General features: G+C 49.7%; 3 protein-coding genes across 10 annotated transcripts in view; 2 read left to right on the top strand and 1 right to left on the bottom strand.

Moving 5' to 3' along the window:
* The window catches only part of CNOT4 (CCR4-NOT transcription complex subunit 4), an 85,256-nt gene extending 81,339 nt beyond the window's left edge, over window positions 1-3,917 (top strand). For 5 of the 8 annotated variants that reach the window (XM_075058190.1, XM_075058192.1, XM_075058188.1 and 2 more), the window contains 2 exons: window positions 1,525-1,737; window positions 2,521-3,917. In XM_075058190.1, coding sequence (XP_074914291.1) covers window positions 1,525-1,737; window positions 2,521-2,822 — 515 coding nt within the window. In that variant the 3' untranslated portion in view covers window positions 2,823-3,917. The remainder of the gene's footprint in view (window positions 1-1,524; window positions 1,738-2,520) is intronic. The other 3 variants (XM_075058194.1, XM_075058195.1, XM_075058196.1) reach the window with 1 other exon arrangement.
* Window positions 3,918-7,580: 3,663 nt separating this feature from the next.
* LOC142044864 (solute carrier family 23 member 1-like) overlaps window positions 7,581-27,565 on the top strand; it is a 39,546-nt gene continuing 19,561 nt past the window's right edge. Inside the window, exon 1 of the mRNA XM_075057804.1 lies at window positions 7,581-7,699. The gene's annotated coding sequence lies outside the window, so the exon portion shown is untranslated. The remainder of the gene's footprint in view (window positions 7,700-27,565) is intronic.
* Window positions 12,487-18,595, bottom strand: LOC142045008 (uncharacterized). The gene is made up of 5 exons (XM_075058094.1): window positions 18,418-18,595; window positions 16,524-16,712; window positions 14,236-14,371; window positions 13,028-13,207; window positions 12,487-12,727 (listed from the first exon to the last, which is right to left on the bottom strand). The coding sequence occupies exons 1-5, from the start codon at window positions 18,593-18,595 to the stop codon at window positions 12,487-12,489; spliced, it is 924 nt and encodes a 307-aa protein (XP_074914195.1).

Raw genomic sequence — 27,565 nt, 5'->3', positions numbered from 1 at the left:
CAGATTTGCATAGTAATTTGTTTTGAAGATGTTGGTGACATGGACTGAGGTATGACTTGCTGTGGAATTGTGATTGAAGTTGCTTGCTGTAATTTTGTATAGAAGCATAATCTTATATAAAGTTTGTTCAAAAAAAACTCTGGTCTGGGGAAGGAAATTTCTGCATGAACACACAGGATTTCAAGAACTTGCTTTTTTTTCCCCTTCTAGTTACAAAAAGGTAATTACTTGAGACATCAGTTCTTTCCAAGCATTCGGATTTACAAAAATTGCCGAGGCAGGTTTTGATAGCAATTCTTCACTCTGCAACATAGAGTTGCAAGTTATTGATATCCTGTAATTTTCCATGAAGACTTAAATCTCTTCCATTGTTGTTGAAGTAGCAGTATTATGTAAGTATCTCACTATAACACTTCTGATTGACATCAAGGTCTGTCCTTCAATTAGGACAGGCAGAGATGGTTTAAAAAAAATGTTGTGTTCTAGGTTTTTGTCAAAAAGAGCATACTGCCCTAATGTACTTCCCAACATTTCCTTTTCAAATATATTTGACCACAAGTTAAGTATGACTTTCTGTGTTGGCTGATAAGAGTACTGGGATGCTCGTGTCTAGTTTCTTTTGCTTTGAGATACCTAAAGCAGGAGATGGATTGTAGAACCTGACAGTCTGTTCTAGATGGCATGGTTTAACGTTTGTGTTCAGGGATCATTTGCTGTAAGGCTAATAGCCACATTATCCTGTTGTTCTTTTTTCAATACATGCCTTGAAACACTTAGGCAAATAGTTGAGACTCGACTGTTTTGGTGTCCAGCTGGTTTGCTTCTAACCAAAGTTTTGAGGATGTTGCTGTGTCGGGAATTATTCTGAAAGGTCTCTAAAGAATTTTCACTACTGTTCTTCAACTGCAAGAGGAAATTGCACTCCCTCCAACTTCATGAGAACTTAATTACCATTTCCTTCGGAAGAACATCTGTAGGGCTGTGAATGAGCGAGCTATAACAAAACAAACAACTTCTGTGATACTCCTCCGCCTCCCTGGTTCCTCATGTTCGGTTTCTATTGCAAAGCCCTACCTAGCCTTTCTTCATTTTAATATACTTAAAAGAAAACAACCCTTTTGAGCCTGCTGCCCACTAATAAAGCAGCCAAATTGGGTTATCTAGCTTGCAACAGAGGTATTCTCATAAAGGATCTGGTAGGTTTTCCCCTATTAGTAATAGAGGGAGAGCCACTGTGCCCCTGATTGTTCAAGTCTGAACTGAAAAAAATGGGGAAATATTAATTGGGGGAGGAGTTAAATCTTTCTCCCACTCCCTTACACTTGGTTTAAAACCTGCCAGCCCCTCTGAGTAATTCATCAATCATATAAACATTGACCCTAGTTTTTGGACAGGGAAAGTATTAAATGCTTAGCTTAAAGTAAAAACAAAATCCCATACCCCACCAAAGAAGGACATCTGTTTCTAACTTCAGCTTTTTATTTTTTTTATCTTTCATTTTTTTTTTGTTGGTAAATCTCCCAGACAACAGCAGTTCTGTAGAGAGTTTAAATATGAAGGAATGGCAGGACGGGCTAAGGGCACTTCTACCGAACATTAACATCAACTTTGGTGGACTGCCCAATGCTTCTTCCCCCTCCAACGCCAACCACAGTGTACCAACGTCCAACACTGCCACCACCGACAGCCTGAATTGGGACAGCCCTGGCAGCTGGATGGACCCCGCAATCATCACAGGTAACCGTTTCTCACTCCTTCAGCTCCGCTGGCAAACCATCAAATGGGTATTTGGCACAAACTGATTTACATCTGGAAAAAAAGAAAAAGTCAGTATGCGGTGGTCTCTTCCAGCTTCCATCCACAAAACCTCAAGGGTCCAGGAATTTTTGTGGAACCGCTAGGTATAACAGTGTCACTTAGGCCTTTGCAATGCATGCCCGGGACCTCTGCAGGCAGTCAGGCGGATCAGCGCTTATCTATAGGGTCGACGTAGGTGTCCCTTCTGCTGGATGGCATGTCCGGTATGTGCGCCGCTGGTCCTGAGGCACGGAAGGCATTCACTGGACTTTGTTATTTAAAAAGGGACGTACTCCACTTGTTTATAAAGCTCTCTTTTATAAGGCTGTCTGGTTGTGTTTCCCTGTTAGAGAGGCTGAAGCATGATTCAAGTAGGCAGAGTAGGAGGTGAAGCATGCAGTGTACTGGTAGTTTGGTGTGGTAAGGTCATGTCAACAGGGATGCAGTCCTTGTGCAGGATGTTTGATAGAAAAATGTGTGGTTTATGAAGAAGTGCTCGGAGGGGGAGCTTTCTCCTACCTGGATTTTATGTTAAATGTTTTGCGGGCAGGGTAATTCTATATAATTCTATATTATATAATAATGTAAAATGCATTCTCTGTACAAACTAATCATGTTTTCTCACTGTTGCTTTTTGTTAGGTTAAATTGACCTCCTTCATGCTCAGCTCATTGCTTCTGCTCTGACTTGTCTGTATCCCTGTTTTTTTTCTTCTCTTCATAGGTATCCCAGCCTCCACAGGAAACAGTTTAGACACCCTTCAAGATGACAATCCTCCACATTGGCTAAAATCTCTTCAGGCCCTCACAGAAGTGGACGGCCCCAGTGCAGCGCCATCACAGACGCACCACAGTAACCCCTTCGGCACACAGATCCCTCTGCACAGAGCCAGTTGGAATCCCTACTCTCCTCCTTCAAACCCCACCAGCTTCCATTCCCCACCTCCAGGCTTTCAGACAGCCTTCAGACCCCCCAGTAAAACCCCCACAGATCTACTACAGAGCTCAGCGCTGGATCGTCATTAGGAAAGGAGGAAAAAGAAAAAAAAGAAAAATAAAACCCAAAACGTTAGAAATGCAGGAAGTGTCCCACCCTGACTCCTCCCCATGCCCACCTACTGTTCCCTGTCATATCTTTCTTTCTGAAGAATCCAGTTCCTGATCAAACCTCCCCCCCAAATGCAATGCCATCACAGGGTCATGACCGTATCTTTTCGTTAAGTTTCTGCTGAGCCAGTGTTTGAAATACACTGTTTGAAATATTTTCTAACCATTCTATGGAAAAAAAAGAGAGAGAGAGAGGAAAATCAAATTGCAGTCTCAATGCTTAAGGAGAATATTACTGTCTTATGTCTTTTGCACATGAGTATTTCTGCCTAGTGGAAAAGTGTCAATCTGCAGTAGGGGAAAAATGCAATGCAGAATCAAATGCAGAAACATGAAAAAGGTATTTAATTTAAATGAAGTTACTGAACATGTGGGGCAAGCAGTGGCCTAGCATTTATTTTGCATTCAGTGTGGCACTACACAGAGAAATTGCTATGTTGGATTTTTTTTTTGAGAAGGGGATTTCATTGTGTCAGAGTTTGACATGAAGTGTGTTGAAAGACAAAACACTTAGAGCTACGAGTAACTGGCATGTTGCTAAAGAGTGGTTTAAAGAGGGGAGAATAAGATTTTTCTTTTAATTTTGGCTTTAGATTTAAAGTAAACTTTAATGTTTTAAAAGTATTCACAGATTTAATACCTAGCGTATACATAATATAATTATAAGCAGCTGAAACACGAGTGATATTTACTTCAGTCTTTCTGTCTCCTCTGTCAGTCTCTCTTTCTTTTTTTTAAAAAAAAACAAAGATTCACCTGATTAGGGCACTCTGGGATAGCACTGCATTGGGGCCACATGATCACCATCAGGAGCAACCTCTGACCTCCTCTGCCTGCAGCTTTTACTTAACCCTGTAGTTTCTGGACGTTTGTGCAGTATTGAAAAGACAGGAAAAAAGAAACAGATAAATAAACATGGTTATAACCTGACGCTAAAACTAAAACCAAGGAAATGTACCTCTTTCTTCAGAATTAAAACTAAAATCTTAAATAAAACAGAAAACTTGATGATGACTTCGTGTTTGCTTCTTGTTTTTTTTTAAACTTGGATTTTTAATTACTGCATCTGGTAGAACTGTATGTCATTGCATTTTTTTTTCCTGTTCATGTAAACCGGAGCTACTTTTTCATGGAAATAGTGCTTTGCACAGTGACTTCTGTATTTAAGGGTGGAAAAAGCATAGACACTTCAAATTTTTAAAGTGATTCTGTTGTCTTTATTCATGGCAATAGCTAGAGGCTGTCTGTCTTTAACCTTTATTCGTGGTATCCTTTTAAATCTGAAGCATGAAAAACTTGTTTATACTTTCTGCATTAAATGCCATGGCACTTGGGACAGGTAGCATGCAATAATGTGTCTGAAGGTGTGGCAGAGAATTCTAGTTACAACTCCCTGTTTGTCAGCATCCTCGCTCAAAGGTGTAAAATACTGTCACTGCACAACAGGGAATGAAGAGCTTTTAACATACAGAAGGCCTCCAACAAGCTCTCACACTTCCAGCCAGAGGTATTTAAAACTAGCAGCCTTCTGATTTGGGGTTCTGGGTTGATGCAGCTCATGAGGGTGGCAGAGAGCCTGAAATCCTAGAGATGCCTGTGCAGAAGGATTTCTCACAGGTGTGAGCTGTATAGTTCAGGCTGGCTGCCCTGCTAAAAGGTTTGCTGCTGGCAGGGGCGAGGAAGGGAGTTCACATCGCCGAACTGTGGGCACCTCACAGGAGCAGGACAGGACAGCCCGGTCACGGTCCAGGGAGTGGGAGCAAGTCCTGAATCCATCGCCGGACAGAGGAACCAGGCACTGAATCTGCATAAAGCGACTCCAGATATCCTGCTTTGTAAAACATCTTTGTTGACGATTGCCTGCTTTTGCTCTTCTCTTGTCTCTGTTGCTGATAAGTGCTGTATTTACTGTCTGCGTTAAGGAACTGTATGTACTGTTTCTGGACAGGCGTTGTTGCTGCAGATAGTCCTGTGCCCTGGTTACTTGGGAGAACGTGCGCACCCTTTGATGCCAGCACTCCCCCACAAAGCAAACTGGTTTTGTCACCCGGTCAGCCCCTGCACAGTCCCCCACTGGTGGTGGGAGGAGAAGTGCTGCTTGCTGGGACTGTCCTCTGCTGTGGCAGCGCCTGCTGCTGCCCCTGGGGATGCAACCCCGTGGGAACAGTCTGCTGGAGGTGCTGGTGAAAATGCAATGGGGCTTTTTTTGTGTTGGGTTTGGGTTGTTTTTTTTTTTTGTCTCTCCTTCCCCAGGTCTTGGAGACAGACATTATTCAACCTTTAACGTTTCTGTTTTAGAAGGGTGCCCTTCCTGAGCCTGAAAATAAGCAGACCTCCCAAAGCAGTTGTAGCTGCTTCCGAGGTACCACAGCAATTCCTGAAGCTGCTGCCGCCTTCGGCTCTTCATTTGTCTCTGTTGCGGTTCAGGATGTGCTCAGGGAAACCTGTGCCTGTGGTCTGTTACCACTAGAAAATAGGCTTTGGCCGCTCAGGAGAGCGCTTATTCCCTGCTGCCGTACAACAGCTTGTGTGGGCAGCCTACTGACAAACTCTTAGCCTTCAGGAAAAGGTTTGCAATTAGAATGATTTTTCTCTTTATGGTGACATTGGTGTTATAACATTAAAATGTATCAGCGTTCAGGTTGATGTGTGGGGGTGCGGATTCTGCCTCTTTTAGCCTAGTTTTGTCTGTTGTCTGATGTTGATTCCTGCAGCCCCCCAGTGGGGAAGCAACCTGGCGTTTCACTCTGTTCAACTGTGTGGAGCTCAATTAGTTTCTCCTGAGGTTTTTGTTGTTGATGCACTCTTCCTGTGATAAGAAATTCTGCACAGGAACCTTTATTGAAAGGAGAGCATCCATGTGTCTCCTTTGTCCCTGTGATCATCTCAGTGCATGGTCTGTTGTTGTTTTGTATATTGTGTGGACACTTGCAGCTCTTCCTTGCATTAAGCGAAGAACAGTGCTTGACTAAAAGGCTGGTGACCCAGGACTAGCAACACATTTGGTAGATGGTGTCTGGTGGAGATGGAATTGGAGAAAGAGGGTGGACCAGACTCCTCCTCCAAAATGGATATGAATGTGTGTTGAGGGAAGGGAGTTGTTAGCCATGAACATGTTGGCACAAGAAGTTGTGTTGCATTTTCAAAGAAGTCTCAATTCGCACATAATAATTTGGGGTCAGCAGTGCTGGACCGATACTAAGGATTCCTGCCTTGTTTTTGTTAAGGGAATGATGTTTCTCTGGATTACAGCAAGGAGTATAATGTCACCTTCTAGATAAGGAAGAGCTATTGCATAAATTCTTTTTCCTTCTTTTTATAACTTCCATTTCCTACTTGTAAGTCAAGTGTGAGCAGGTATGTGCCCTTATAAATTCAGTGTCTTGACAGGGCTGCTCTAACCATACTTAAAACAGTATTGCTAACTTCCATGACAGTGTTTAATCATGAAGCTGAGTTTGTATTCTAGTTCCTGAACTCCAAACTTCTGTTTTCCTTCTCTTCCATCACAGACTCTGTTGTCCAAATTTTTTTTTTTTTTTCCCTGAGATGCTTGTTTAATCATAGGCATTCAAGATGTTGGATTTTAGGGAAAATGCAGTGTGTTTGGGTTTTCCTGTGGGGTGTGGTTTGATTTTGGTTTGGGGTTGGTTTTGGTGGTGGTTTTGGGTTTTTTGGCTTTGTGGCTTTGTTCTGTTTTGGTCTGGGGTTTTGTACAGTTTGGTAGAGCTGGCCATGCTGCATGATTGGCTTGAACACCTTTTTTTTTCGTCTGGGGAGAGGAGGGGTCATGCACCCATGTCCTTCTTCATCCTTGCAAGGGAGCTTAGAAAAATACACTTGAAAAGATTGTGGAACAGTTACTTGGGTGCTTCTTGTTTGTCCCTCTCCTCGGGCTGCGTGGAAGTTGCACTAAGTTGCAGAGGAGCTTAGGTTTGGTGTTGGTCTCCAGCACATGTAAATCCACTGCGTGGCAGGTGCTGGTTTTGCCTGGGACTAATTCCCTCTGAGGAAAACTGTGGTGCTGGAATAAAAACTTACTGCTCAGAGCTGAGGTGTGTCAGGAAAGACTGAGAGGTGGCACAGTGCCTGAAGGGTGAGGCCACTGGAGCTGTCACCAGCCCTGCTTGAAGGGGTTGTAGGTACTCGTAGCTTCTGGAGGGGAGGGAACTCTCCTCCAGTCCAGCTGCCAGTGAGATGAATTTTTGGCACGCACAGAGCAAATAAAGTGAAGTGCCATTTGACGTGATTCCATGCATCAAGAGTAGCTGTTGCTTTACGTCTTCCAGCGGTGTGTGGCTGTATGGCCAACTATAGCAGTGCTTCCCTCTTCACTGATTTATTATCATCTGTTTGAGCTCAATGTGGATGTAGTAACTGTTGTGCTCCTTCCTCTTTGCCCACATTCCAGCATCTCTTTTCCCCTACTTTGGGACGTTCCACTGATGGAAGCAGCTCTTGGGTGCTCTTCTGTTTATGTCTGTGACTGTAAACAAAGCTCCTAAAGAGGAAAAAAGTGAAGTATTGTCAAAGCTTTGGGTTACACTCTAGGAAATGGCGTCGCCTCCGTATGCTCTGATCTACGCGTGAGAGCACTGTATATGAGCGATATCTTCATCTTCCCTTCTTTCTGGGGTTTGCCTTTGCCCTAGGCTTACTGCTGTTATGTTTATGTGGCAGAGTGAAGGCTCCTGAGATGGAAACGGCCAAATGAAGTTCTTGCCGTACAAGTACAGGGAGCTAGACCGACTCGCGGGGATGCAGGAGTCTGAACTGCTGCCTGGTGGAGGTTTGAGGTGAGTTGGGTGATGCTGGGAGCAACAGATTTGTTACCGGTTTTGCTGATGAAAAGCACTGGTTTAGAGTGGTCTGATGCAGTGATACTAGGTGTGGAAGTCATCTGAGCAGAGGTGGTGTCACTGTAGAGGAAAACAGTATAGAAAAGTCCCTGTTAACCTAAAGCCGATGGAGGAGTGATCTGCCAGACCTGTGGTGGTCAGGAGGAGCCCATCTCCTGCAACACAGGTGAGGCGGAGTCCTTCAGTGGGATACGGTCATTGCACAGTTACGGTTGCTTTCTTTCGTGAAACGTTGCTAGATTACTATTTCTTTGCCCCAGTCCTCAGGCTTAGAAACTTGACAAATACCTCTTCATTTCAGAGATGCTTAGAGAGAGATTGGGACTTGCTGAGCTCTCTCCTCTTCCTACCAGCACAGCAACACTTAAGGTGGTGGTCTGGAAAGCTTGTACTGGCAGAGGGTGGCCATTCTTTCCAAGATCACCACAAATACCTTTTTGGAGTTTTATGGCTTTAGCCTTTGAATGTTACAGGTCTCAGCATTAACCTTGCCCAGATCTTCAGAGAGGGTCTGCAACCTCTTCTGTCAGTGCCGGCAGTCCAGTTCCAGGGCCTACCTTTCTGTTAGATGTTGCATGTATATAACTGAAATAAAAAAACAAATAGAAATGTGATACGTAATGTATTGCATAATTGGATATTGCATTTGACGTTGCATAAAACATGAGAACTAAACCTCTTGGAGCTTTAGCTTTGCTGTAGGGAGGTGAGGGTCTCAGAGAGCTGGAGACCCCCTTCCCTAGCGTGGAGAGAGCTGGAGTTCCTCTGGGGTCTGCGGGGGGAAACGGGGAGGGCAGCACCTCAGGTGCTGCTTTGGTGGAGGAAGGTTGGGTAGATGGTGGCTCCGACAGGAACCTCTGAGTTGCGTGGCGAGAACGTGTGCGATGATAGCTTGTGAGGTTTGTTTCTTGTGTAGGTATCTTCCTTCTCCTTCCTTGTTTGGCAAACAAATGGAACCGGTGCTTCTTGGTGCCGTCCTGGGGTGAAGCTGAGCGTGGCTCTGCAGAACCCTGACTTGGCTCTGCCGTGCCGGTCCAAGGTGGGAAGGACCTGAGGCAAAGGCTGAGGGGTTCGCAGGGAAACTGACGGTAGAGTTGGGCTTCCTGCCCTTAACGCTTCTTTCTTCTGGGGGGTTCAGTCTCCTGCGAGCTTGAGATGACTTTTGAGGAAGACCTGGCTGTGCTCCTCCCTGCTGAAGGAACTTGGCCAAGTCTGCCAAGGTTTGGGGATCAAATTTTTGTGGTAGAAAGCTTAATTTTGCACACACAAAAAAGGAAAACCTTACCCCAAGGAAACTTTTCAATTTTGTCAAGTAAATCATTTTTTAAATACCAGTTGTATAAAATGCTTGTTTTGACAGTTTTCTCTGTATGAAAAACTACTGTGTCTTTTTTTTTATTGAAAATGCTAGCTTTCTGTTATGACACTTCAAAATCAGCACCTTTCTGGACATGTTTGGCAAAAGATTTTTATATCTAAAATGTGCGTCATTTCAGTTTGCAGTGAAAGCAGGTGTCAATCTCTAATCTTATGTAGCAAAAAATCCCACTTTTGGTTTTAAAGCCTCGTTCAGATCCAAGGAACAGCAAAAACTCTGTGTCCCAAATGTTTTGGGTTTTTTTGAACAAAAATCTCCTTGGAGAGAGGGGAAATTGTACTGAGGTTTTATTTATTTCTTAAAACATGACAAGGGAGAGGAACAGAGAAGGAAATTGATAGGAAAAGTCTTGTTCCCACCCTCTTCAGTTTCCCTTCTGGGTTTTTTTTTTCCTGATTTTGTCTCTTAACAAGATAACTCCTTCCTATGTGAACAAGCAATTGGGCAGTGCTGTTTGCTGGGCAGATCCTGGGCTGAATTCCTGGCCGTGAAACCTATTTTGGTGAGACAGAAGTGGAAGCGTAGTCTGTGGGTATGGCATCAATGTGCTCCTGAGAGCCCAAAACACCCTGTTGTGGTTTCAGCCCAGCTGGCAACAAAACACCAGGCAGCTGCTTGCTCACTCTTCCCCCCGGCCCTGGTGGGATGGGGAGGAGAAAATATAAAGAAACGCTCCTGCGTCGAGACAGGGACAAGGAGGGATCACTTACCAGTGATGGTCATGGGGAAAAGACAGACTCAACTTGGGCTAAAAAAACCCACAATACCAATGTAATTTACTAACAGTCGAATTTAAACAAGGATACTGAAAAGTAAAACCAAATTTTAAACCACCTTCCCCTCTTCCCTTCTTCCCAGGCTTAACTTCACTCCTGAATTCTCCACCTCCTCCCCTCCAGTGGTGCAGGGGGACAGGGAATGGGGCTGGGGTCAGTTCATCCCACCTTGTCTCTGCCGCTCCTTCCTCCTCAGGGGGAGGAGGACTCCGCACTCGGTCCCTGCTCCCTTGTGGGGTCCCTCCCAAGGGAGACAGTTCTTCCCGAACTGCTCCAGCGCGGGTCCCTTCCGCGGGCTGCAGTCCTTCAGGCACAGCCTGCTCCAGCGTGGGCTTTCCCACGGAGTCCCGGCCGTCTTGGGGGGCATCCATCCCCCTGCTCCGGCGTGGGCTCCTCCCTCCCCGGGCTGCAGGTGGGCATCTGCTCCCCCGCTGCCCTCCGTGGGCTGGGGGCGACAGCCTGCCGCCTCCCCGCGGGCTGCGGGGGCATCCCCTCCTCCTCCCCTCCTTCTTCACTGACCTCGGTATCTGCAGAGGGGTTCCTCTCACATTCCAACCTCCTCCCCCACTGCAGGTTCCCCTTCTTAAATCTGTTCCCCCAGAGAAGTTGCCACCATCGCTGATGGGCTCGGCCTTGGCCAGCGGCAGGTCTGACTTGGAGCCGGGGGAGCTTCCAGCAGCTTCTCGCAGGAGCCGCCCTGCAGCCCCTCTCCCGCTACCAAAACCCCGCCACACAAACCCAAACCACGCGCAGTGCTGTGTCCAATGTCGCGGCTGGCGTGCCTGCACGCGGAGCACCTTTCCCACGGGTGGTCTGGTGAGCATCCAGGAGGGGACCGAAGAACAGCGTACCTTGGAGCAGGATTATTCCCCTCCCTGTGCCTTAGACTTGGCTGGAAAAAGAGGCAGGAGAAAAAGGTGAGGATGCGAGCCAAAGGGAAGCATGGAGCGGGTCCTGTTTTTCCTGTCCTTTCTACAGCTTCAGTTGTCTGAGGAGAATGAAAGGTTTTTTCCTTCTCATGGTGCTGTTGCTGGTAAATGGCCACTGCTGGCATCATCATCCTTTGCAAGGGATCTGTAAAAGCTTCACCACCTGCTCCCTCCCCCATCAAACCCAGCCCCCAAACCAGACTTTCCATAGCTTGGCGATGTGAAAAGAAGACATAGGAGGTAGAATGAGGAGAGATTCCTTTATTTTATTAGAAATAGAAAAAACAGCGTCCCTAGCCCTCTTTCCGGGGAGAAGCAGCAGTGGTTCCCAGATGTCCACTAGTAGGAATGGCCTTAGCACAAAAATGTGCTACCTTGCATCTTTTAAGGCTTCTATCCTTGAAATGGGATGCAAATGTTGATAGAAATGAAGTCATTCATAGCTAAAACTCCTCGCCTTTGCAGCAGGATTGTTTGAGTATTGCAGTTTGCATCCTTGAGCACTGGATGGCAGGTGATGCTGGGGGTTCACGTCCTGGGTGCTCGTTCTTATTCCCTGCCCCACGCACGCAGCGGCTTTTGGGGCTGCCAGCACCTCTTCTGACTAACACCGTAACGCCTCCCCAATTAAGAGCAGCATCTCTGGGCACATGTGATGCCACGTTACTCAACAAGCCCCAGCTGCCCCAGCTGCGTGGGGCACGCTGTGCAGGAATACGTCTGTCCTGCGCTGCGAACGGGGCCGAGGTGCCCCGAAGCTGCTTGGCCAGGCTCTGCGTGCGCAGCCTGGAACATGCCCCTCTATTTCCACCCAGGAAATTCTGGACAGAAATATGGGTGTCTTTGCCTTCTGAATGCAAATGATGGCACTTAGGCTAGCTCTTCGGGTGCTGCTGTAGGTCCTGATGAGAACGTCTAATGCAGGAGAGAGGGGATGAAAAACCCCAAGTGGGGTTTTTTTTGGTGTTGTTTTTTTTTGCATTGTTATTGGGATTTTTTTTCCCCCGAATGTGCTAGGTCCTTTGTATTAAAGATAAATTCATGTTTTCCTCATGACTGGCTATCTTTGCACACCTGTCACTGCATCTCGCAAGTCTAAGATTGTCTGTGTAGAAACGGGAAGATATGGTGAGTTCTGAACAACAACAAAACCCCCCCTTTAAATCTCAGCCTACATTCAAGTGCAATGAATTGTAAATGCTTCCAATTATCTAATGACATAGATTCCTTGTTCCTGGTAACTGGCTGTCTTCACTTTCAGCCTTTAAAAGAGCCCTAAACAGAAAATCAGCCTCTTGTGTTTAAAACCTGAAAGTCTGCACATGCTCAGCTTGTAGGTTAAGCTGGAGCTGCTCAGACTTGGCTTTATGCATCTCGCCAAAATGATCAATTAAGAAGCTTGTAACCCAGGAACTCTTGTTTGAAATGTGCACTTCTGGACAGGGGAGAGAAATAAAAGGTTTCTATCAAAAAAGCCTTTCAACACGAAGTGTCAAATTTTCTCCATTTGAAAACCCAGGTGCAGTAATTGGCTCTTGTGAGATTCTTTCCTGAGCTCTGCAGCGTTTTCAAGGAATTGATGGTGTTAAAAGAAAAAAGGGGAAAGGGGGGGGGAGGGAAGTGGAATGGCAGTTCAAATTTTCAAACCGGCCTCCCGAACTTGTCGAAGAGCTTATGTTCCTCGTAGCTTCTGTAGTAGAGGGGGAGCAGGTCCCTGGGGGGGTCGGCGCGGCAGGGCACGGCGGGCAGCAGGACGCTGCGGGACGGGTGGCCGGGCAGGGCAGCGACGGGCGGCGTGCCGGGCTGTAACGCCAGCGGGGGCAAGACCCCTGCTTCGGGGTACCAGGGCTGCGGGGGCACCTTCGGCAGGTTTTCGGGGCTCCTGGTAAAGGCAAGAGGGCGAGGAGGTAGTAAGAGGGGGCTGCGGGGCCGGTGGGAGCCCGCAGCCCACCCAGGCGATGCTGAGGCAGGGCGAAGGAGCGCCCTGCGCCTCCGGATCCTCTCCCCCTTGGAAAAGAGCGGGTGGAAGGGTTTCCTTGGTGTTAGGCGCTAAGTGGGGAGCGTGTAAGAGGGTGAGGCAGGGTCTCGAATGCCTGAGCGACGTGGGCTTTTAGATCTGGCTGCTCTTGCCCCTGCGCGAGGGGCTGGGGGAGCGGTGCCAGCGCGGGGGGCTGAGCCCTACCTTTGGAAAGCCAGGTTATTGCAGCCCGCGAACGCCCCCGGGAACACGGAGCTGGAGAGGGCCGAGAGGTGGTAATCGCGCCGGTGGTAGTGTTTCAGTCTCCCGAAAGCGTTCCTGCCCCTCTCGGGGGCGGAGGGGTCACGCTTCCATCCTCCTCTGACTTTCCTCCTCTGCTGCTGCCTGCAAGGTGGAGAGAGAGATGCCCGTGCGGGTGCTTTTCTTTGCGCTTTGTGGACTGGTTGTTTTCGTTCACCCTCCCTGGCCCCGGAAAGGTTTGGCACGTTTGTGTCCTAAACCAAGGTTGTCACCCAGTGGTTTGGACCCTCTTCCTCCGCTCCCAGAAGAAAGCACCGAAGCTGTTTCAGCCCCGCAGAAAAGGGGTGCTGGCGAGGCACCGGCCAGCCTGGGGAAGAGCAGGGAGAGGTATGGCTGGTGCCTGCTGAGAGATTGAGACGTTATCTCTCGCAGGGTGTTTTTTACTCCTTACGCACTTCTGATAGTAAGGAATTACGCTCTCGGTTAAAGCTGCATCCCTAGGTAGGCTCCTGCATGGTCCCTGTCGCTGCGATCCCTTGTTCAGGATACCGTCGCTGGCAGAACCAAACCGTAGGTTGGGAAAATGGGGAAGTGCCGCTGCAGAGGGGCTGCTCCGCGAGCGTCGTCCTGCCTGGTGGCACCTCTGCTGGCCCAGCCCCGCTCCCCACCACAGCTCCTCTCCCTGCCCTCCCCGGAGGAGGGTGCTCCTCTTTTCGCCCCGCTGGACTGCGCACGGGCAGTCGCACCGACCCCAGCCTCAGAAAGGGATATTCGCACCGACCGTCCTCCGCGTCTTGTCCGTTCCATTCTCCCTCCGATACGGAGAGCTTTTTGTAAATCACCAAGCTGCGGCGTTCCTCGCAGGAGCCCTCTCTGCCATCACCAGCAGCGTCCCCGCCGCCGGGACCCCTCGCGAAGAAGCCCCCTCTTCCTCACCGGGGACAAACGTAGCAGCACTTTCACCTTTTTTTACGCGTGAGTGTGCCGAGCTGCGGGTATTTCAGATGCGTGAACGGGGAGGGTCGTGCTGGAAGGGAGGTGGGTCGCAAGATGCGTCTGTCCCGGGTGGGTGCAACCCGCCTGGCTGCGTGTCTCGGCAATTCTCCCGTAGCTCCGGCTCCTTACCCCCCCTTCCCAAAACCACCTCACCCACCCCCCCGCCACATACTCACCCACCGCGCTTCTTCCTCGCCTTGTCCCGCCAGCAGCAGACGGCGAAGGAGACGGACAGGGCCAGGATAACGGCTCCGCTGAGCAGCGAGGCGGCCACCGCGGCGCGGGAGCCGGTGGCCGAGGGCTGCGGGGCGGCTGCGGGGCAGAGCGGGGGGCGGTGAGTGGGGCCGGGGGGGTGACCTGAAGTTACGCTTCAGGGCGTAGTGGTTATTAGTAGCCGCTTAAAAAAAGAATGGTGATTGTGGGGGACGGCATGCTGGCTCGATAATCATGAAAGTTAATGGCGGGGGGGGAGGAATCATATTAAAAGTTGATATTTTCTTTAGATAATTAAAATAATCACATCGGACGGAAAACGGAACATGTTCGATGTGTCTTGCGTAAAGCACAAAGGTAGCAGGAATTAAGCCTCAAAAAAAATTAATGGTGGTAACTTTTTTTTTAACCTGGAACATTTGTTTTTGTGTGACTGTTCCTTGGGAAGGAAAAAAAAGGAAAAAGTGAAAAAAGAAGAAAAAGAGTTAAAAAGGGAAAAAGTTAAAAAGGAGAAAAAAGTTTATAAGGAAAAAAGATAAAAAGGAAAAAAGTTAAAAAGGGTTAAGGAAGCATGACTATTTGAAAGAAAAATTGGCTTGTGAAATTAAAGACAAAACCAACCAATTAATTGGAAACTTTGATGGGCATAACCATAGAATAGTTTGGGTTGGAAGGGACCTTTAAAGGTTACCTAGTTCCAACCCCCCTGCAACGAGCAGGGACACCTTCCACTAGACCAGGTTGCTCAGAGCCCCGTCCGACCCGATCTTGAACGTTTCCCGGGACGGGGCATTGACCACTTCTTGGTAACCTGTGCCAGTGCTCCACCACCCTCAGTGTAAAAAATAGCCACTTCCTTCAGAACGCGTGCCGTCCATCCGAGCGTGTGATCCTTACCTGCCGTAAGGACGATGTCCGGAAAGAGCAGATGAATTACATCCTGATCAAAGCATAAAGGGAACCTAAATGCTGTTTGCATTGTAAACGTCTAAAGTTAGGTAAGTGGCTCCCATCCCAAGGGCAAAATAATAAGAAAGAATTTGCTAACATCTGCAAAAATGGTATGTTTAGGTTTTCAAAGTAATAAAATACACAGATTCAAAAACCCCAACCTTATGACACTTGCAAAATAACCAAACTAAGGTTCCTGAAAGTACAGAGATTTGCTTTTTGTTTCAAAGAGAACAAGCGCGTGGGGATTCTTTTTCCTTAAAATTGTCTTAAAACCTCTTTATTTTGGGGAACTTAAGGTGTGATTTAAAGCTTGGAGGGTGTTTTTTTTGTTTTGTTCACTCAAGTTGCTTCTGTGTTAAGCGGTGCACAAACTGCAGGCTTCGTTTAGGGCTGAGGAGACAGGGTTTGCTAATGAGCTTTATGAATGTTTTACTACAGGAGTACCTGTGACCTATTGCAACAAAGGTCATTGCTTTTATTTTGCTGTGTTCATTTTTATGAATGAAAGGTACTCTCTGACTGTGTGTCACCAGGTTTTATAGCTCTGAGCTGAGGTGAATTGCTTTATTTCTGTTTTCGTTTTTAAAGGGCAAGCTGCCTGGGGTGCTTCTGAGGTGAAGCACCTGCAGGGTTGTCCTATGGCTGAGGCACTTTGGTTTCTAATTTGACCTTCGTGAGGTGCTACCATTTCAAAATGGATTTGCTTCTCCTGAGCAAGTGGAAGAGAAGCAGCAAAAGTGAATGCGGCAGACCTTTTCTACTTCTAACTTTTTTTAGCCGGCTATTGCACCACAGGTTTGCCTGTAAACTGTTTCTGAGAGGGCCCCGGGTCTTTGATTCTCAGCACCCAGCACGAGCAATATAATTCACACATAAGCTATATAGCATTTACAACTTCTGTGGTTTTGCTTGCCGGTGCAAAAACATAAAACTTTCTTGAGAGCCATTTTCCTGAAATTATTTTATATACGCACGCAACACGCAGTGCGTGAGGGAAAGCTTTTAAAGCAATAAACTTTGTTCCTTCGACGTTAAGCCATTCGTTCTCGATGAGCTCATGCCACAAAAAAACCGTGAGGGCCATTTGCAACGGGCAAAACCAGGTAAAGCTGGACCCCCGTCCCCTTTTGGGGTGGCCGGGGCACCCCACCTCCTCTCTCCTCATCAGCAAACCCCAGCGCGAGAGCCAGCGGCCGCACCTCCCCTCCGGACTCGGCAATCGGTCGGCAATCACCCGCGCCCCGTTAAGACCCCCAAATTGGGCACGGGGGCTGGGTCACGCCGGTGGGCTCCTTACCCTGGCAGCGGGGCGGGGGGTGGCTCCAGGACGAAGCGCTCTCCCGGCGCAGGCAGGAAAGCCTCTGGCTACCCACCAGCTGGAACCCGTCCTGGCACCAGTACACGAGGACCGAGCCCACGGAGATGCCCGAGCCTCTGTCCACGTAGTAGTATCCGTGGCGCGGCGGGGGGAGAGCCGTGCACAGCGCTGGGGGAGAAGGGGAGATGTTAAATGCAGGCGGTGACAAAGCCCTGGCTGCGGATGCTTTTTGCAAAGGCTGCCTGGCCCCTGCGTCGCTCCTGCAAGTCTCTGACTTTTTTTTTTTTTTTTTTTTTTTTTGGCATAATCCTAAAGGAGAGGCGTAGGGAAGTCTAGTGGCTTTGTCTGGAAAATAAGTCTTCTAGTTGCAAACTCTGCAGGGTGAGTGGCTGCCGAACAGCAGAAGTGGGGCTGGGAAGGTAGAGGATGGGGACGGTGGGCAGAGGGCGACCCTGAGGAGGGGAAAGGAAGAGGACAGGCATTTTTTAATACCCCAGTATTCTGGGAGAATATTGTTGGCTGGAACTCAAAGCAATAAAACTACTACCCTATGCTATAGAGAGATACTTTTTCCATCCCAGCCTTTAAATTCTTTTCTGATTTGTTACCCACAACTGTCCCGAGTTACTCAGTTATCCTCCTTAGGTCATCCTTTCTGCATTGCACCCTTTGCACCTTTATTGCTGTCCTTGTTCCAGCTTGCTAGTACCTGGCGAGAGCTGGGAGTGAGGCAGGCTCCAAAGGGATGCCAGTCTGACTGTGTGCTTGCAAAAAAACCCCTGGCTATAGTAACACAAGGCCAAGAAAATGTGGATGACTAGATTCTCATGTAACAGGATCACAAGTACCAATATTCTGAATTAAGGGAAAATACTCTGATCAACTCTAGTTAAGCCAAGCTTAAAACCTGCAGGCAGAACTGTGCTTTATCTAGCTTAGGGGTAGTAAAAGCTAATGTGAGAGAGAGGTAGGTTTGGTTTGCCTCTGCTTTTGCTGAGATGATGTAGGGTTCTCCTCCAGAGGGGCTGACAAGGAACAAATCGGGTTGAGTAAGATCAGACTTTCTGTAGGTCCAGCAATACTGTTAACGGGTAGTGGAGCTGTGTCTAGATGAGTAAATTCAGCAGTGCCAGGGAGGCTGCCAACACGCCTGGTCTGGATCCGTTGTGCGGTTAAACTGTCTGGCACTGGGTAGCACCTCCCCTGACAATCCCTCACCATGATTTGGAGATAAGGTGGTCCAGGGACTGTTCCTAATGGGTACTTTGGAAACTACAGATAGTTCACAGAGGTTTGGGAAGGTGAAGGGTTTGACAGTTCGGCGTGGGCTGCTCTGCGCTGCTGCCCGCACACAGAGACGGGCAGCCACCCCACGGCAGCCCCGACGCCGTGTCCCACTTGCCGGGGAACGTCGAGTGCTCTGCTCTAGGAAGTGGATTAAATAAAAATAATTACTCTCAGCATTTGGAGATTATTTGTACTTTTAAAAAAATCTCCATCCTCATTTCTTCCTGAGCGTCGGAGCTCAGCCCTTGGGGACAGGGATGTGCTCAGTGCACCCGTACCCTGCGCGGGGAGCTGGTCCATCACGATACGCATGGAGGTTAACGTGGAGGAGGACTTTACTCTCCAAGGAGGACAGTTGAACCTTAAATTTCCTTCCTTAACCTTGCCTCGGACGCGTCGCATCTCTCCCGGACCATGAGGACCACGCGAAGCCCCGCAGCCCTACGCGTGCGCTCGCCGTGGGAGAAGCATCGTCACGCCATCGGCGACGCGTCCCCGCGCCCTTCACCGCGCGTGTGCCTGCACCGGGGGGGTCCCGAGCAGCCCTGCGGAGGGAGGAGAGGTGGGCGATCGCTCGCTCAAGTACCTGAGATGTTGCTGCGTACGTTGGTCCCGTTGGCGATGTCCCCGGGCAGCCCCTTTCTGACGTGTCCTGCCCCGGGCGAGGCGGTCCCGGCCCCAGCGGCATCGCTCCAGGCAAAACTCAGGCAGCTCCAGGGCAGCAGGCAAAGGGCGATGCATTTCCCGAACTTTTGTCCCGTCATGGTTTGGGGAGACGCGGCATCGTCGGGTGCCTGGCCGTCCCGAGCGCCTGCGGTTTCCCTTTGCTTCTGAGCAGGAGTCAGCTGGGCTCTTAGGGCATTAAGCCTTGAGCAGCAAAGCTAGCAGCCGCTCTCCCCCCAGGGTTCGCCTCTCCTCCTCGCCTCTCCGCGCCACAAACCCCGCGTCCCCGCTCCTAGCGCTGCCAGCCCTGCTCTGGCCGCTTGGCTGAGCGGCTCCGAAGCCCTGCGGAGAAACCGGGAGTGGGAAAGGCAGTGAGAAGCAGCAAGCGCTTGGGATCCATCTTTTACAGCTCCCTCCTGCAGGGGCTGGCTGTCACCATCTCTCCGGGTGCTGGAGCTGCATGTCGGGCACCCTCCTCCTCCTCTTCCTCCTCCTCTACCTGCCGAAATCCATGCTCCAGCTTGCTGCCGGGACTCCTGAGCTGCAGACCCTCCTGTGCTCCTCTCTTCCCTCCCGCCCAACCCTAGGGCTGATTTTCTGTAAACGGCAGCGGAGCGGGATACGAACCGCGGGAATCAAAAGGGTTTCATAGCAGCAACTCTGCCAGCTTTGCCGCTGTGGGAACCACGGAGAAATCTGTTTTCCCTTTTCCTTGGGGTTCCCTCTGCACAATGCCTCTGCTTGTCACTTCAGGCCCCGAAGTTTTATGATGTTTTATAGCTGTAGTAGCGACCAGCTCTTGCCTCTCGGGCTGTAGGTTGCTCTTACCTGCCCCTACCCGCCTGCTCCCTCGTGCGCGCCCAGGAATCCCCGCGTTGCCCGAGCACTTGAGACCAAGATGGTTTCAAGCAGGCAATGCCTCTGTCCCAAGACTTTCCCCAGGGGCCAGCACGCCCGCTGTGGGGCCAGCGGGGCTTTGTGGCATTTTTTGGAGCATCCCCGGCTGTGGCTGTCTTCTCCCCTCCTTGCAGCCCCTGGAGATCCCCTCACCCTGGGGTCTCCGTTGCCCCTCCTGTCCTGCATCCTTGCTTGTCCTGGGGCAACCTGGGACTTACTGCAGGTATAAGGGTTAAAGCCCAGGCTGTTACTCATTAACAGCACGGGCACGAATACAGCGGCCTCGGCGGCGGCTGGGTGTGAAGACATTTGCAAGTGCTCACAGCTTGGCAGGGAGATGCTCTGCCTCTGGGGGTCGGTTTTTGCTCGCCTCTCTTTTGTGTCCTGTAGCTGCAGCCGATGTGCTTGGCTGAGCACGGCCGCCCACCTGGGTCTGGGGGACCCAAAATTTTGCCTTGGATGTGCGGGCAGCTCCTGTTTGTAAAACCCAACAGCGATCTTACGGTCTTACTGTGATTTACTGCAGCACATAAAGGGGAAATAAACATGTCGGATGGAATCCAACCCCTACCCCATCCCATCCCGGGGATGCAGCCGAGGGGGTCTGCGGCAAGGAGGGGATCTGCGGGGCCGGGCGGTGCTGGACCGTGGCTGCGGTCCCTCCCCGGCACTGGGACACCCTCTCGCTCGCAGCCAGGGTGGCTCAGCAGTGCTCCGGCCCTTCTTGCAGTTGCAGAGAGGTTTCTCGTCACCCCCGTGGGCCTTTGAACCTGGGAACGCCTTAATCCTACACGGTCTGTGTATCCTTCTGTCTCTCAGACGCTCCTTTTTGGTTTTGCTTGTGCTGGTACCTCTCTGGGCTTCTCTCCAAGGGATTTACTTGCTTTCTCAGGAAAACCTGTTTCAACCTCCCATGACTCACAATGATCTTGCTCAGAAACTACTTTAATTTCTTCTCTTTCCAGCTTAATCCTTCTTAAACGGTGAGATTTCCTTGGCTCCCCTTGGAGAGCAGGCTGAGGAGGGAGGGTCTGCCCCGGCTCAGGGAATATTGTTGGTTTCTTGTTTTGTTTGGGGCTATTTGTTTGGTTTTTTTTTTTTCCTTTCCCCTTCCGACTGCAGGGATTTTGCTGTTTGTTTGTGCAACGTAGGTAAGTTCTGAGGCGGGCTGGGCTGTGACAGCAGAGGAGCCGGCCTCGGGTGCAAACACAGTCATCTCCCAGCAGCCGGGATGCAGGCAACCCCGTGGGCACTGGGGATGCACCCGTCCGATCGGACGGGACCGACCCTCAACTGGTCCCTCCGCAGAGCCTAAGCCCGGTGCCCATGTACCTTTTTCTGCCAGGGCTGGCCCCGCCACTGCCGATGGCTGGAAGACAGCGTGGGAAGAGCCAAACCAGCGCCCTCTGTCCCCCTCCCCGCTGCTGGATGTGTCCCGATGCGAAATAGCTGGGGACCGAGCACGTGCCGCAAGCATGGCCATCAGCACGGGGCCGGCGGTGGTAAATCTCGTCACATGTGCCGGGGAATGAATGGGCTCAGCAAAACCCTGGGGACACAATAGCCATGCTTGAGCTTGTGCTCAAAATGCTGAGTAGATGACACGGATTATTCCTTTGCTAATGCTCTTAAGAGCTATTCCTGGGGCCGAGGGAGATAAAGGGGCTTATTATTGCAAAATCAGTATCCTGCCAGGGGGGATTTCAACACCGTTCTCCTCTCCCTGCTTTCCAGTGGCAGCTCTCCGTGCAGAGCTTTGGAGCCGGGCACCCGGCCGTGACCCCGGGCTCAGGAGAGGAGCGTGTCCGTGCGCCGGCTCAGCGAGCCCTTTCCTTGTGGGGAGGGCGAGAAAGAAGGGAGGGCTGGCCTGGCCAAGGGGCTGCGGCTCTCCCAGCTCCAGGGTCTTGGCTGGGGGCTTCCACCTTCCCGGCAGCTCACCCGCGGGTCACCTCCTTTGTCCTGGTTTCAGCTGGGATAGAGTTAATTTTCTTTCTAGTAGCCAGTACAGTGCTGTGTTTTGGGTTCCGTATGTGAAGAATGTTGATAACACTGATGTTTTCAGTTGTTGCTGAGTAGTGTTTAGACTAAGTCAAGGATTTTTCAGCTTCTCTTGCCCAGCCAGCATGAAGGCTGGAGGGGCACAAGAATTTGGGAGGGGACACAGCCAGGACAGCTGACCCAAACTGGCCAAAGGGGTATTCCATGCCATGTGGTGTCATGCCCAGTATATAAACTGGGGGGAGTGGGGCTGGGGGAATCACTGCTCGGGGACTAACTGGGCATCAATGGGCGGGTGGTGAGCAATCGCATTGTGCATCGTTTGTACATTCCAATCCTTTTATTGTTACTATTGGCATTTTATTAGTGCTATCATTATCATTATTAGTTTCTTCTTTTCTGTTCTGTTAAACTGCTTTTATCTCGACCCACGAGTTTTACTTCTTTTCCCAATTTTCTCCCCAATCCCACTGGGTGTGGGGGGGAAGTGAATGAGCGGCTGTGTGGTGCTGAATTGCTGGCTGGGGTTAAACCACAACAACCAGTTATTACTGCTTAAGCATGCGTCTTTGCTAATTGAGTAATCCCTTGTTCTGGAAAACCTCACAGTTTAGTAATTTCTTGCTAAGCCTGTTATATATACACAAACATACGCATGTACATATACATATGACGTACACAGACAGTTGCATGCACACAGAGACTTCCTACTTGCTTTGCTTGTTTCCAAGGGCAGGATATTCCAGGCTGGGGCATTTCACATAGACTCCATAAATTTCTACTTTGACATGTACTATTTTGTAGCCGCCTTCTAGATTCCAGACTACAGCACTAACCTTTCATTGGCCAGAGGCTGATACTCTCAAACTCTTCATTCCTAACAGGCCTACTCTGATGTTCAGGCTTTTGACTCTGTAGGACTTATTTCCTGTGTTTTTCATAGAAACCAGCAATTTCTTGGTACTCTTACAGTGTGATTCTTGCACTGCAGAGTTTCCCAGAACAGCAAAATTGTTTTCTGCCCAGCTTTTTTGAGAAAAGGGATTGTTGTCATTACTGATTTTTTAAAATTATTATTATTTTTTGTTGTTCTCACCCCGTTCACTTAATACTCTTTGTGTGGGCAGTTTCACATGCTAGCCTAGATGACACAGGCGTTGCTATGCACCCGTTGTTACACAAGTTTATACAACCAAAGAGAAGAAGAAACCTTGGTTACTGAATGCCTAGGTCTCATCTGAAAACAAGGTTATGGCAGGACTGAGGAGTCATTGAGCAGATGCTGAGCTGAAATTAAAAGGTGGAGGACTTTTTTGATGGGAGGTCTCATAAAAGTCTACTGGGAAGACAGACTAGCCTCAGAGGAATGTTGTGCTGTGGCTTTACAAAAAAATTCACAGCAAGAGATGTTGTGAGGCACAGAGAGTGGCTGGTTCTTGCAACGGAGTAGAAGGTTAATGGAGGATATCAGAAGGGACAGATTTAGATGGCTGCTTGGAGAACTGTTCTGTATCCATCAAGAAATGCAAGCAGGAACGTAACTTCAAAAAAGGAATATAAAAATCTGATGCTCCTTTCCTTAGAGCCTTGCAATGGTGCATCCTCACCGGTATTGCATCCTCACTGGTATTGCTTAATGGACACTGCCGATATATATGGTGAAACAGTAAAGACGCAATGAACCGCAACCGTACGGTGCACTGGACGAGGGATGAGTAAGTCTATACAACAGGACGGGCAGGGGTTGAGCTGCTCCCTCTGTGCTGGGAATTGGTAGAGTTGAGGGCAAAAGTGTCCCGGCTAGTTTGACCAGGAAAAGAATTTTTGTTTAGAGCTTGCAGAAAAGCGGTGGCCTCGTGCCAAGGTCAGTGGGGCTGGAAACGCACTCCCTGCAGTTAAAAATACGGGGACGTTCCTACATAATGGGACTTTAGAGAGGAGATCTGGCAAAGCTGTGAACATCTGATGATTTTGATGCCTTAATATTTAGCTGTCTAGCAGCCGATAGCTTCATTGATGGTGTTTAGGGCGAGGTTGTCTCGTCCTGTAATGCAGTCCTGGTCTGAAGAGAAGGTCTGAGAATACCAAAGCTCTACAGGAGAAATAGGGACCAGAGTTTATTTCAGTTACTCCCTTCCTGTGCGGAAACCAGGAGATGTTCCCAATGGGTGGTCACTGAGCGTAGGCGATAACATGTCCCTCTCCTCAGGAGCTCTCTGCAGCTGGTCGGGGAAGTTCACTGCCTTGGGAAGCCATTAAATTAAATAGATACTAAATCTGAGGAGGGCTGGGGTGGGGTGGCTAGAAGGGCTTGATGGAGCATTAACACCATTTGCTACTTATTAAGAGGAAGGTAATTATGCTTTGGGGCATCCAATGATCACCCATTCAGCCAGGATCCTTAGTAGGAAGTATTCCTTTTTCAGTCTTATGTCTTTTATCCCTCCCTGGTGTCACGTTTTGATGACTTTATTGGTTGCTGCCTCAAATAGGTTCCCAGTAAAATCCTCATTCTTTTCATGTTTTAATAGGATTTTCATACACGATGACGATGTTTGTACCTAAGCCAAAATACACAGTAGTTTACATGCAGAATAAGTGAAACCATCTAGAAATTGAATTTTCTAAAGATCAGCACAAAGCTCTTCAAACACGCCCAGCCCACAGGGAAAAGGCAAGTTGCTGTTGAATCAATAATGAAGCAACAAGTTTCAAGGCTGTGCCAGGAAAACAAGGAAATGTCTCGCCTCTCTGATACCTCCTCGCATCCTTACCTACGGAGGAAGTTTTCTGTGCCATCAGTTACTGATTCACTCAGTCCAGGGAAGGGCTGCTTCCCAGTTTGGTTTGAATGCCAGTCCTCTAATCAGCTGGAGAAAAGGAGTCACTTATATAAGCCAAGGGAAAGGAAATACTTCTGTGATACAGCTCACATGAATAGCTAGGACTGAGCGCCGGTTGACTCCTGAAGTCCAGCTTCTGCATCTTCTCACCCCATTTCTTTAGGGCTGTGTTGACTGGGAGAAGTGGCGATTTGCGAGGCTTTCCTCTTCTTACTGGTCGTTCTTTTTTCAAGGCAGTTGGTGAAGGCAAGTGGAAGGCATGACCCCCTCCTCAGACAAAGAGCTCAACGGGCTAGATAACCCCAGCTTCGTGGTGAGTCTGCTCATCTCTGAAGGGTAATTCTGGCATAAACGGGTGCAAGCCCTGCGAAAGGAGGAGGAGGACGGGAGAGCCAGGGGGCTTGGGCTGGCTGCAAGGATGCTGGTGTGTGGTAACGTCTGTCTCGCCTCCTTTATCTCAGGAATCCGAGGAATGATTTCCTCGGGACAGCCTGCTGCTGCTGCTGAAGACTCAGCGTACTTTCTACTCTCTGGTGCCCTTTTAAGTTCTTTTCTCTCCATTATTTCTAAAATGATAGCATAGATGAATGGCAGTGCAAGTGTGTCTGTACTGAAAAGCAAGACAGCTCGTGACTCCTTGTGGCTGCGTCCCTGGGTAGAGCATTTAACGTATTAGTTAGTAAAATTCCAATAGATATTTAGCCTAGTGAAGAATGTGTTTCTGTGTCTTCTGGACCTATTTCTAGTGGGTGAATTGTCAGAGAGGTGGGTGAAAAAGGGATTGGGGAGTCTGCTGGGGAGGGCACCCTGTAGAGCTATAGCAGGGCAGTAAAAGCTGTAAACGGGGTGTGCAGTGCCCTGGAAATGCTGCGGGCTGTAACAGCCCTAGGGCAAGGGCCTGGGGCAGGGCAGCCCCCTTCTATCTCCCAGCAGAGGGGTCACCTCCACCAGAAACGAAAAGAGCTGCGTACGTTCCGACAGCAGGAGTGGAGTGGGGTCCTGCATCCATCTTGGTACCTGGGTACAGACCACCCGCCCGGGCGTTTAACCTGCCGGGGTACGTGTCTCCCGTTTCTTGGGTAACTCTCGGTGGGCTTGCTGTGAGCGCTGGAGGTGGGGGGCTGTGCCGGCGGCGGGCAGAGCCTCAGGGAGATGCTCCGAGCAAGTCAGAGGTTTTCTGTTGCCGTTCTTAACGGGATCTCTGTTTCTACCTGTTCTGCCGTAACGCGAATCAGGCTTGTGACCTCCTCTGGTTTGAATCACCCCAAAGAAGGTGGAAGACTGAGGGCTTTAGCCTGCGGTTCAAGCAGTTCGGTTTCTGACTGCCTTCCCGATGCGCTTATTTAAGATGCTGTGGAGGGCCTTGATTCTGTGCCAGGAGCCTGAGGCACACGGAGGGTGTCCTGGTCCCCTGGGTTCATGGCAGCAGCTGGGCTGAGACCCCCAGCAGCGGTTCCCCTTCCCTGCTCCAGACCGCTCCTGCCTCGTCCTCCTGCCAGCATCTCAGCATCACAGCCCGGCTGAGGTTGGAAGGGACCTCTGAGGTCAAATTCTCCAACCCCCCTACTTTAAGCAGGGTCACCTAGAGCCGGTCACCCAGCACTGCATCCGGACAGTTTTTTAATCTCTCTAAGGATGGAGTCTCTCTGGGCAACCTGCGCAGTACTTGTCAGCCTCCCAGCGAAAAAGCGTTTCCTGGTGTTGAGACAGGACCTCCCGTGTTTCAGCTTGAGCCCGTTGCCTCTGGTCCTGTCTCGTCCTCTTATCTCGGCTCCATCCTTCTCCCGCTGAGCCCCGCTCGCTCCCTCCAGCTCCTGGGGGAGGTTTCATGTGATGATCATGCGGGGCTGTTGCTGGCACAGGCTCTGCCCCGTTGGAATATGCCTCCTGGTTAACATGGGAAAAGTTGCAAGGCAAGGAAAGGAGCTTACCGCTGTCTGCCTAGCTTAGGATCCGTCTACCCGTGGTGTTATTCGGGAGCAGCTGTCCCCAAATAACTCCGGGCATGGGCAGTCTTAAGTACCTTGCTGTACAATTGTTAATCTGGGCTCTCTTGTTCTGAAATGAAAACGTCTCCCCAGGGAGTTATTCAGGAATGCCTTTTGGTCTTGAAGTTCATGCCTGAGTTCAGTTTGAATTAACTCTGACTTCACCTGTCTATTTTGAAGTATTTGTAATGCTCCCAGCCTGCCTAGGCTGGATAAATACACTGCGTTTAAAAGGTATTACATAGCACATTTTCAACAGTGTGATCTAAAATGGGACTTTGGAGACTCAGCCACAAGAATGGAAACCTGGAGGTTTCAGGCAAATGACAAAAGTCCTTCAGGATTAATCTGCCACACCTGCAAAATTTACAACTGAACATAACATTAATTTTCCATCCTTATGCCCTGACCGCAGCGTTAGCTGTTTGCCTCCATTGTAGGTAGGCTGTGAGTGTTACTGCAGGCACCTCTCTTTGCTGGGCATTTCGGTGTCCTCAGGTTCCAGCAGGACTTGGAGGATTAAAAAAAAAAAAAAAAAAAAAAAAGTTTGCTGCTGACAAACTGGTTGAGCTTCTCCTGACGGCAGGTTTCTGTCCCTGCTTGACGGAGCAGGGCATCCCAGCCCAGGAAAGCCCTCCGCTGCTGGCGTGCCGGGGACTGGCTGGCTGGAGAAGGGTCGATGAAACAAATGGTTTGGGATCTTAATTACCTTTTGCATCTGGCTCAAAATGTTGTGGCTTTCCAGGCAGCCTCCCTCTACCACATGCATGTGTGTTCGGTGGGGGGGACGTATACGTGCAGGCAGGATGTGCGTGGGATGTATGTGCACATGGGGTGCGTGTTGCCCAGGCAGAGTGTGTGTGTGTGCACGCGTGTGTGCGCACACGTGTGTGTGTGTGTGTGCACGCGTGTGTGCACAGGGGTCGGGGTGGGTTGGAAGGAGGAGCGGACAACTGGGGGCATTTACTTAGCTTAAAAGCTGTGGCAACTGAAGCAAAGCAATTATTTTTATTTTCCTTGGCAAAACGCGTCTTTGTATAACTAAACTCTGCGAGGCGTACGGCTCCCTGGGGAGCCCCGGGGCTTCTCGCTGCCTGGGAGGGGATCCCAGCCTTCCTGGGGGGCTACTTCAGAGCCCACCACCTCCCTGAGACCCCAGGTCCCCAGGCTGTGTCCAGGTCCCCGGTGCTGCCCCCACCCTGGGGCGTCCCTCCGGGTGCCATTCCCCGTACCTGGGGCAGCACCCCGGTAGCCCTGCTCCGAATCGGCTCCTTTGAAACGGACGCTGGGACGCCCCATCCACGGGTGTCCCTGCGTTTCGCCCTGTTCCTCTGTAGGAACGAGT

This window comes from Buteo buteo, chromosome 26 (assembly GCF_964188355.1).
Source record: "Buteo buteo chromosome 26, bButBut1.hap1.1, whole genome shotgun sequence".
Classification (NCBI taxonomy): Eukaryota; Metazoa; Chordata; class Aves; order Accipitriformes; family Accipitridae; genus Buteo; species Buteo buteo.
This window is presented reverse-complemented; position numbering and strand designations above follow the sequence as displayed.